Source organism: Hylaeus anthracinus, unplaced genomic scaffold, assembly GCF_026225885.1.
Source record: "Hylaeus anthracinus isolate JK02 unplaced genomic scaffold, UHH_iyHylAnth1.0_haploid 12001, whole genome shotgun sequence".
NCBI classification, from domain to species: Eukaryota; Metazoa; Arthropoda; class Insecta; order Hymenoptera; family Colletidae; genus Hylaeus; species Hylaeus anthracinus.
This window is the reverse complement of record NW_026534348.1, coordinates 21,574,613-21,585,991: the sequence shown is the minus strand read 5'-3', so window position 1 is coordinate 21,585,991 and position 11,379 is coordinate 21,574,613. Positions and strand designations below refer to the sequence as shown.

Below are 11,379 nucleotides of genomic sequence, written 5' to 3'. Positions count from 1 at the left end.
AGAGAGAGAGAGAGAGAGAGAGAGAGAGAGAGAGAGAGAGAGAGAGAGATCCAAGGCACGAAGCTAGGAACCAAAACATATCGGCGGGCGCGAGACAATACTAATGTAACAATAAAACATTTTTATTTATTAATTTTTTTAAATCTAACTTTTTCCAATATATTTGTAAGATTTTTATGATTACAATGAGACCAAACACGATATACATACAGCGAAACAGGAAAGTATTCGGCTAGTTTGTATTTTATATTTCATATTACCTCTTATATCAAAATTTTTTTTTTTTATAAATTATACAAGATGTTCGGCAACCGAACAAAGTATAAAATAAGAATAAAAAAAATACACAGCATCTTGGGATCGAACAAGCGATATCTTATGTACGATACTACGATCAGTGATACCAGCCAGGCCAAGTTTTTTCGCCCATGTACTGCCAGAATGACCGTCAACAGTGTCGTATCCAGGGTAACAGGTGTGGGGTGCTATGGCTATTGTGGCTATAAGCGCGAAATCATGAATATATTTGTCTTTATTATGTATATATTGTCTATACTTATATATTGTCTTTATATATTGTCCTGCATTTGTCCATAAATCATGAATATATTTGTAAAATTATGCAGGAGTAATTAAGATACACCTTTTTAGTCGTGCGTATACTTCATTGATGCTATGTTCGCTGCGCGTGCGCGAAAAAACCCGGCCCGACTAGGATACCTGCGAACCAAGTCGAAAAGCGTGTTTAGATGGTCGACACGGTAACAAAAAGGAAGACGACGACAGCGCTGCGGTGGAAAGCACGATATTGAGGTAGCCATGTTGGCATATGAATCGTCTCAATCGTAGCGACACCACCATTATAATTTTATGAGGCGAAGAAGCAACCTTTTTGGATGATTTTTTTTTTTAAACTGTTCCTTGTAAAATGCTGTTGCGGGGGATACGTTCAGATTTTTGGAAGAAGATCCACAAAAAATGTATTGTCTTTAAACGTATTTTTAGCACGTTTCAAAAGCGAATTGCAAAATCTGTATGTGTTCCCCGCAATGGTATTTTATAAGGAACAGTTTAAAAAAAAATCAGCCGGAAAGGTCGCTTCCTCGCCTCATAAAATTACAATAACTGTTTGGAAAATTGCAAACGTTTGACATCATTCTGTCTTTGTCTCTCTTCCGATTGATTTATCTCCCTCTCTGTCACAACATCATTGGACGGACAAGGATCTATCTATCCTTGTCCCAGAGCTTCCTACTTTCTCCGCAACTGTCGCTGAAGTTAACTCGGAGTTTTGCTGGGTCTTCTGCGCACCCAGGGTTTTACTGGCGTTCACGCCGCGCGTGACAAGATTATTAGAACTGCGTGCGACATAGTCAGGAATAAGTTAATTTAAGATAAATTAAGAAATGTGATATTAACTTTATTATAACTGTTTGAATATAACTAATTTAACACAAACATTGAATTTCTTTACTTTAAATACAAACTTTTACAATAGACGTTTATACTGGTTAACGGTCGCTATGCGAGTGAGTATTAAAAAATTATTTTAAATAAAATGCAATAAAAAAAAAAACAAATACAAAACAAATCGTAATTAGCGCTAAAGTAACTTCAAACAGAACTGCCAAACGCAGAGGCTCATTCACATTCCATAACAACCAGCAAACGGGTCTCCGCTCTGCCATTTAGGAGTGACATAGGAATTAATTTATCTCTATCAAAAGTAGCGGTACGCAAAACCTCCACCCTTATACAAAAAAATTATTTCCTTTGGAAATAACTTTTTTCAATTTAGAGCTCTCATTCACATTCTTCTCCACGCATACAAATTATGTAGAGAAATTATTAATATGACGAATCTTACATTTAACAATCTAAATTAGAGTGAACAAAAATTTCAAAAGTCCGTCAGGGGTTGTCAGCCACAGCCCGAAATCTCCTCCTTCTAGGCCTTCTACCATGATTCCAAGAGCTACTCGATTCACCTTTGATCCTACGGCAGTTAGAGGCGAAACGAGGCATGGATAACCAAAACCCCTAGCACGCAGGAGACCCAGCAAAACTCCGAGTTGACTTCAGCGACAGTTGCGGAAAAAGTAGGAAGCTCTGGGACATTAATAGATAGATCCTTGTCTCTCCAATGATGCTGTGACAGAGAGGGAGATACAACAATCGGAGGAGAGACAAAGACAGAATGATATCAAACGTTTGCAATTTTCCAAACAGTTATTGTAATTTTATAAGGCAAGGAAGTGACCTTTCCGGCTGATTTTTTTTTTAACTGTTCCTTATAAAATTCCGCTGCGGGGGATAGTTGCACATTTTGCAATTCGCTTTTGAAACATGAAAAAAATATGTCCAAAGGCAAGAAATTTGTTTTTTTTTTCAATTTTTTCCAAAAAACACTTGACGAGACGATAGATTTACTTCCCCTGATTACGAAATGCATAATTACTATATGTTGTTTTCATTATTGTGCCTGAAAAACGGGAAAGACTATCTAGTAGTTCACCTACTTTCCGTTGGTGGCGCCAGTTTGTCTCCTGCGCACCCGTTCTTTTAAGTTGAAGTTCTGTATAGTCAACTTCATGTTCATGTGGCACTATACAAGATCGACTTCAATCGACTTGTAAAGTGGTACAGTTGGGTACGTTGGTACCGAGGATCGAAGCAAGATGTTGTCAAGATTAGCTTTTCGTAATGGTAAATTAGAATTATAAGTGAAATTAATATCGATTACTTTATCTAAAAAAAGTTATGTATTTGCAAAAATAGATTACAAAATGTTGTAACTGTCATTGTCAAGAACATGTCGGTTATTTTACTGCATTATGTAATAATAAAGTGTTCTTGTACTTCTTTGGATATTTTGCTTAAGTAATATTAATGCGCCAATTTTGTTATTGAAATTTTTGTGTATACATCATATTTAATTTAAGTAAGGTGAAACATTTAGATATGAATACATAAATATATGATAATTGATTTTGGATTATGGTTAATTATATTTATTGATTTATATATTAGACTCACTAACAGACTTAAATCTTTTTAGATTTCATAAAATACTTTTTGATTTAGTAACTTTGTTTCAAAGCTCAAGCAGTGTCCACAGCTGTTCGTGGAATACAAACTACAGTACCAGCATTATCTGATGTACCTCGTCCAAAACGCCCCATATATCCTGCCCCAGTTAGGCATGGATTTATTCCAGAAGAGTGGTTTACATTCTTCTATCCTAAGACTGGTGTATCAGGTATGTCGATAATTTCTAAAATTATGTTTGATTTTCTATGTTTAAAAACATTAATAACATATACCAGTCATAGAAAACTTGAGAATAGTTCGATGTTATAATAATGAAATCATGTCTTTATTGATAATATTTATTTGCTTTTTGTGTCTAGGTCCATATATATTCACAGCTACTCTGGGAACATATTTATTATCAAAAGAAATCTATGTATTGGAACATGAATTCTACAATGGAATTTCTATGCTCATCATTTGTCTTTATGTAATAAAAAGATTTGGTCCCAATATTGCCAAATTCTTAGATAAAAAGGTTGATGAATATGAAGAAATGTTAAATGTTGGAAGAAACAATGAAATTGAGGCGTGCGAACAAACTATTAAGAACTGGGAATTAGAAAAGTGGCGCACTGATGGACAGAAAATGATTTATGATATTAGAAAACAAAATATTTTAATGCAGTTAGAAGCTACTTACAGAGAGCGAATGGTAGAAGTTTACACTGAGGTAAATATGGTTTTAAGAAATGTTACAATTTTAGAAATAATTGTTATAAATTCATTTATACTGTTTGTAGGTTAAGAAACGCTTGGATTTCAATTCCCAAATAGATACTGTAGAACGCAGAATTGCTCAGAAACATATGGTACAATGGGTTGTAAATAACGTACTAAAAGCAATTACACCAGAACAAGAAAAAGCTACTCTACAACAATGTATTAAAGATCTTGAAGCTCTTAAAGCATAAAGTGTTACTACAGGACTAGATGATATAGGAGTACTATTATTAAATCTGGACTAGTTCATTGTAAAGATTACTGAGAATACTGTATAAACTGCAGTGTACTCAACATTAAAGATCTTTCATAATTAAGCTATTGTTTACCAATACATTGTACATTATACAATTATAACATTTCATGATAAATAAATGTCATTAAAAGGTAACAGTAAATAATGTGTTAAAACCATCTAAATTTTATTAAATATAAATAAATAAATATAATATAATTGTACTTTATTGTTTGTTTATAATGGCTTTAGATACCTAGAAATACTAATAAGACATTATGTTCACACTAATTACTTGTAGAATTTGATTTGGAAACAAATTATTAATTTCATATGTTCACTATATAGTCATATGACCATATTATATGCTTCATTTTCACAACTTAAAATTTAAATTTTCCCAATAAAGTTTGCGTTTTTTTATTTTTTTCTAATATTTTGATTTAAATGATTAAATTTAAATTTTTGATAAAATGATACATTTCTTTATAAGAGGAAAGAAATAGAAAAATGCCTCTAACGAGTATAGATTTCAATAATTTTTTGTAAGGATAATTAATAAAGAAATTTTCCTGTTTTATTTCTCGTATTGTCCTTTAATTATACTACTTATAAATAAAATTATTTTTGTGGGATTAGTATCATTTCACTGATAATCACATTACATTTTTTTACTTGCATGTTGCATTATTACTAATGTTTGCTAGAATATAACTTGTTTATATTTGTTGCTATTGTAAATATATAACCAAATACATAACAATCGTAAATTGTTAAAGTATAGTTGTAATAATACTATATAGATAAAGCAATTTTTACTGACAGCTAAGTTTCATGAATAATGGGAAATTTGATTTACTTTACTAAATATTACTAAAGTTACAGTAATATTTCTGTATATATCAAAATATTGGTGTACGATTTTTAATCATTTAGGACGATTTTCATGTTTTATATAAAAAAGTCAGTAGAATTTGTACATAATTTCAAACAGTTTCAAATCTACGATTGTCATAAATGGTAGACTGTGTTGTATATGTGTACAAATAAAAAGCTAAATTAGGAACAATAATGGCAATTTTTTAAAGCTTTATTATATTCTTTATAATCATATGCTACGTAAATACGTATTCTCATGTTTGTTTAATAAAACTCGGTAATTTATTACTGGCATTCAATATTATATTTATTGTTATAAGCTTAAATTAAAAATGATTATTGCAATAATCGAATACGACAATAGTTAGTTAGTTAGTTAGTTATAGTTTATTCTCTTTGCGGAGTATCGAATATGACAATATTAGACGTTATCGAATTGCAACAATTGAGCATTTTCGTAAATAATAGTTACACGTATTAATTTTTATTTTAGGTTAAGTTACTGCAACTGAAGACACATGAATTTTGTCATTTGTTAAACGTCATCAAATTTGTAACAAGTCTCTGGCTTAGTCTTTCGTGAAAATGGCCTGGTTATCAGGTCTCGCAGACAAGGCAGAGAATCTGTTAAATAAAATAGATAAAAATACCGCGGCAGTTTTAAATAAAGATAAATATGAAGTACCACAGTCTCAATTAACAGAAGTTACATGGATTCCTCCTGAATCAGGGTAAAAGAAGCTAATTATTATACATTTAAAGTTAGTCCGAATGAAGTATTTAAATCAATTAAGTATTATTTAAAATATAGATTCCATTATTTAATACAGTTTAGGAATAAATCAAATAATAACCTATTTCTCTTTCATAACCTTTCTGTCAAACAGGTAATTAAAGCACAAAAATGTATGTCACATATTTCAGTTTTAACACGCAAGAAGGCCCAGCTCTGAAATCTGCTTTAGGATCACCAAAGCAATTTCCTTATATTCGTTCGCTACCAAATCTACCTGTGTTGGCAACAAATTCTGTTACATCTGAAGACGAAGAACTTCTTACCTTCTTAAATACACCTGACACAAGTCCAAAGAAAACTATAGGAGAAATTTCAGTGTCACCATCAACACCTTCTTCGCTTATGACTATAGATTCTGTATCAGAATTATCGATTCACAGTGGCCGTTCAAGTCCCAGCCTTATGCATACATCTGTAGATGTTCCAAATGATCCTAATCGTGATAATGTAAATATAGAAAATGAAGATCTTTACAAGAATGAGGTAGCGCATAATAATGAAATAGTAGGCAACCAAACTTTGGAGATTGTGTTGGACGATGGTAAATAAGAATTTTGGATTCATTTAATTTATGTAATTTTAAAATTTTAGTCAGAATTTTAACTCCATTTTAGAACATAGCATTGTTGAGAAACAATTTTATACAGCACACCAAGATCATCAATACAAAGAGAAACAAGAAATTATGGAAACGGATAAATTAATAAATTCATCTGATAATAAGAATATAAGAAAGTACTTGAAAGAAGTAGAAAAGAATTTGGAGGAGAGGAATGAATTACTTGGAAAACAAGAGACAGATCATCAAAAAGAAATCATTGTATTGAGTGAGAAATTACAATCTTTGCATACGGAAAGGGTGCAATTGTCTAAGCAAGTAGCAGAATTACAGTCTGCTTTAGAAAGAAGTAGATCAGAATTAAATTCCACTAGATCCGATTTAGAACAACACAAAGCTAGAGCTTTGAAAACATTACAAGAAAAAGAAAAATTAATAGCAGAATTAAGATGTAATGAATCTACAGGAGTGGATGATACAATGATCATGGAATTAAATCAATTGAGGTAAGTCCAGTAATATATCAAAAATAAATGTTTCATTGTTTGTTAATCAATTGACTGTATTACATAATAGACAAGAACGAGACACACTTAGAGTAGAAAACCAACAGATTTCTGAGCAGTTGAGAATAGTGCGTGGAGAATTAATGAATGCTGATGTGAAATTAGAAAAAATGAGACAAAAATCTACGGAAACAAATATACAAACTCAGGAAATCGTTACAACAGAAAGACGAAGGAGATTAGACGCGGAAGAGGATGCAAGATTACATGCAGATGTACATTGATAATCATTTATGTAATTCCTACTTGTATATAACGAAATCAATTATTAATATCGAGTTTGTTTTAGGAAATAAGATCGTTGAAAGATGAGCTAATTCGTCAGCGTAATAGTTACAGTATACAACTGCAAAAAAATGAATCTGAAATTGCTAAGCTGAAAATACAATTATCTGCGACATCGACACCGAGTAGCGAAGTAGAGTCGAGACTGGCAACTCTCACACAAACATTGGTTTCAAAGCAACAAGCTTTAGAAAATTTAACGACTGAAAGAAATGCTTTAAGACTACAGTTGGAGAAAATTGAAGTAAGTTGATATACTTTTGTTAAACGATAGTTCTTATTTTATCAATATGTATAATACATTTTAATATGGGAGTTCTTTCAATTTTCATTTTTACATATGTTGTTTAAAATTGTATGTTTTAATCTTTTTATTAATGTTTCATCGTTTTATTATTACTACTTGTTGACTGAAGAGGGGTAAAATTACAACGAAAGTTATAAGAATCGAATTTTAATAATGTATTTTTGTAATAAATGGCATAAATTTTAAACAAAAATTGATAAGTTATTTGAGGTTTTCGAGGCCTGGTTTTTTATGGTTGATACTAACAGAGACTTCCGGGTGTAAGCCGTCAATGAGTTTTATTTATAAAGGTAGGAGTCAAACAAGTTGACTATAATACCTAATGTACCAGTCTTGCATTTGCTTAGACACATTTCTTCATCATTCTGTACCATCCCCATTAGGGATGCCAGTAGTTTGTTAGGGCCCACTGCCCTCCTTATAGCTTGGGTACCTCAGGATTGTTAAACCCATACGTTGGACACGGCTTATACCCGGAACTGTCATTTAACATCAACAAAGAAAATTAATTTTTACACTTATTTCCACAGCATGAATTTAGAAACAGTCGTCGTAATCTTTCGTATAATATAAATGACACCGATGATGCGAAAGCTCAGGTACCGACATTTTTAATGGAAACTCCTTTTGATACTGGAGTTACTAGAAGAGTAAAAAGAGCTTACTCTTCATTAGATGCAATTAGTGTTCGTACAGGTGTATTTTTGAGGAGATATCCACTTGCAAGAATTTTAGTATTGATTTACATGGTAAGTTATTAGATGTAACAATGTTAACCATTTGTTAATCAAATACAAAATATGTCTTGTATTCCTTCGGGAGTACATTAATTTTCTTATGAACTTTTTACAGGCATTACTTCAATTTTGGGTTCTTGTTGTTCTTTTATTGAAGTCACCAGAAGCACATTAACATTGAATATTTGAATAAAAGAGGATATAATTTCATTAAATCGTACATTTTTAGGCTGAATAGTGGATTTTTGTAAATATATTATTGTGATGGTATGCATAGAATATTGTTATATAATCAGTAATTATGATTACAATTTTTGAATTCATGCTGCTATGAGGTGTATTATATAATATTACAAAGTTGTTAGATGCATGAACTACGTTTTCCGAATGCATTTGAATGATACACATTTACAAATAGCATTTGCGGGATGTGTTTCATTTTAACTAATGTAGTACATCCATTTGTATGAAATTATTATTAATATGGGACAAAAACTGTACATTTACTGTTAATAATGGATAAAATATTCTTATTTGTTCAAATCATCGTTTATTTTTTCACTATACAGAAAAGTAGATATTATAATACTATAAAGGTGCTAAATATAATGTATTTAGTCAAATTTATCCTAAAGAAAAAAATAAATAAATAAATAATTCATTGTAGTATTTTTTTGTATGACGTACTTTAAGACATAAACACACTTTATTTTTTTAATTTAACGGCGTAAATAATATATGTCATGATAAAATTTTGTAATAGTTGTAAATGATTCGTAAGGATATTGTAGCAACTAATAATATTAACAAACAATGAAGTACAGTTTAAGACACTTACAAGTTTATTATTCTTTTATGACAATCATACTTCTGTAATGTTTTTACTGAAACATTTTCAAAGAAACTTAGCTAAAAATTCAGTTGGATGGATTCTCCTATGGATTAATATTGGTAATATCATAGAATTGAACGTGATTATAGGAGTAAAAGAATTATTACCAAATGTTTGTAGAAGATGAGATTATTTTAATATATGTTCATGACGAGTGTTAAATACTTCTCCATTCATGGCCGTTGAAGGATACATCACACTTGTAACGCCTACCTATGTACCCTGATGCTCTATGAAGTTTATTCGCGTAATCTTGAAAACGCACGACGATACCGTAAAAGAGGAGATAATTTGTGATGTCAGTCATAATTGAAGAAGTAGCCATCAACAGTCAGAAAATTTGAAACTAACGCAGTAAGTCAATTTGAAATGTGTTTTATATGTATTTTTACAAAAAGCGGAAGCATCTATGCATACTGTATTATATACTAGTATATAATGTATTACTATCCTTACATCTTTCTTTATGATTGTTAATATTTGATTTGGTTCATTCTTATCATTAAGAGCTACATTATATTGAAAGAAAGAAACAATTTGATATGCTAAAGAACAGAGGCGTGCAAATAAAGATCTAGATCAGTTGCTTTAAATTTTGTTTACAAAATACAAAATACTAATTAAATTAATAACCAGGAAGTCAACTAAAGAGTTGGTTTAAAATATACTGCCACGCCTCCATTAAGATTTTGAAATTACTACAATGTTAATTACATTAATTCAAAATCTACAGAAACCTAATATTATTTCACAAAGTTACGACGGTCAATTTTATTAAATCTCTTGCAGAAACGTTATATGACGTTTCATTTGCCAGTGATAGGCAAAACCCTAGGCTTCGAATAAATTTGAAGTTTCCCGATGTGTTTGTCTCGTTTCCTTCTTTGGAAAATGTTCAAAAGAGAAAACGAGACAAACATATCGGCAAACTTCAGACTTATTCAAGCTTAGGGTTTTGCCCGTCTCTGTCATTTGCTACTCTAATTACGTGCAGTAATTTAAATAATGCTTAAGCGAGTAATTCATAACTATTATGTGTATTGCTCTAGTAACTGGGACACAGTGTATACATATGTACGTACATCAAAATGGGGTTAACTGTTTTCAGTTTAAATAGAAGTAAAGGCGACCACTGGAAGGCATCAATTTATTTTATAACAATGAAGTACCTTCACTATACTCGAAAATAAAGTATATTATTCTACAATAAAAAGTGTCGTTTCATTTTCTGAATTCTCTTTTCTTTTACTTATGACAATATTTTCAATAAGGCTCAAAAAATAGCATGACATTTTTTATTGTAGAACAGTATATCTCTTTTCTTACGCGACTATTAGGATGTTTGTTAACAATAACAATAAATTTAATGAGAAAACTAGAGATGACTCTTAAATAGAAAAATATTGATGAGTAATATTCACGAGAGTAAACTGTTTGAAAAACGCTGAAATAATGAATGTATGTCAATAGGAGTTATTATTACACATGTATATGTTATGTATAGTCCACTACAAGATTTATAGATTATAGTCTCGAAATACTATATGATTATCATACAATCACAAATCACTTTACAGATGCTGGATTAGCATTGCTTTTTAATTCGATAATTACGTGAATTATATTCAAATATATATCACCTGATTGATAAATAAAGAGGTTTATTGGTTGAAAAATATTTGTATCAAACCTCTTGAAGATACACTAATTACTCTTATTGTTAGACTTTATAAGTACTGCATTTATAATGGGAATAGTAAATGCATATAAATTGTAAAAAGGAAGGTATTTAACATGTTGATCGTTATATTTAATGTCTGTAAATTGCAACAAATTAATATCAAGTATTTTTTCCTAGTTTTATTTATGAGTTGATGGAGTTTAACATATTTTCTTTAAACTCTGATGGTTTGAAGTTGTATTTTTCTATTTCTATATTTCTATTATTAATTGCATAATATTATCTATAAATAAATTATAAATGAACATGTTCATTTTATACATAGTACAATCCACTTTTAAATACCTTTTCATAACGTTTCAATGCCAATTAGATACACGAGAAAATTGAGAATAACATTTTTATCCATATTAAAAAGCTTGCATTGCTGATTCTGTGCAATGTAATTATTAATTTCTTAAAGTACTTATATTCGATTAATCGAAAATGTTCAACCGTTTCAAAGTATCATTTGTTCAAAAAGATACGCAATTTTTCATTTATGCGAATCTTAGTTATAGCGAAATTGTTATTTCGTAAATAAGAGAGAGAGAGAGAGAGAGAGAGAGAGAGAGAGAGAGAGAGAGAGA

General features: G+C 30.5%; 3 protein-coding genes across 9 annotated transcripts in view; 2 read left to right on the top strand and 1 right to left on the bottom strand.

Moving 5' to 3' along the window:
* LOC128891250 (uncharacterized) overlaps positions 1-11,379 on the bottom strand; it is a 256,897-nt gene that overhangs the window by 216,595 nt on the left and 28,923 nt on the right. The window lies entirely within an intron of this gene.
* Positions 2,549-4,277, top strand: LOC128891265 (ATP synthase subunit b, mitochondrial). The gene is made up of 4 exons (XM_054150677.1): positions 2,549-2,706; positions 3,101-3,259; positions 3,411-3,763; positions 3,834-4,277. The coding sequence occupies exons 1-4, from the start codon at positions 2,679-2,681 to the stop codon at positions 4,002-4,004; spliced, it is 711 nt and encodes a 236-aa protein (XP_054006652.1). The 5' UTR covers positions 2,549-2,678; the 3' UTR covers positions 4,005-4,277.
* LOC128891222 (golgin-84) lies at positions 4,912-11,349 on the top strand. Of its 3 annotated transcripts, XM_054150573.1 has the most exons (8): positions 4,912-5,204; positions 5,421-5,658; positions 5,852-6,264; positions 6,338-6,788; positions 6,859-7,063; positions 7,138-7,377; positions 7,971-8,189; positions 8,293-11,349. In XM_054150573.1, exons 2-8 carry the CDS (start codon positions 5,513-5,515, stop codon positions 8,350-8,352), a joined length of 1,734 nt encoding a protein of 577 aa, XP_054006548.1. In that variant the 5' UTR covers positions 4,912-5,204; positions 5,421-5,512; the 3' UTR covers positions 8,353-11,349. The 3 variants fall into 3 exon arrangements, with proteins under 3 accessions (XP_054006548.1, XP_054006549.1, XP_054006550.1); XM_054150574.1 differs by having other exon boundaries at positions 4,912-5,658; XM_054150575.1 differs by lacking the exon at positions 4,912-5,204 and having other exon boundaries at positions 5,524-5,658; positions 5,815-6,264.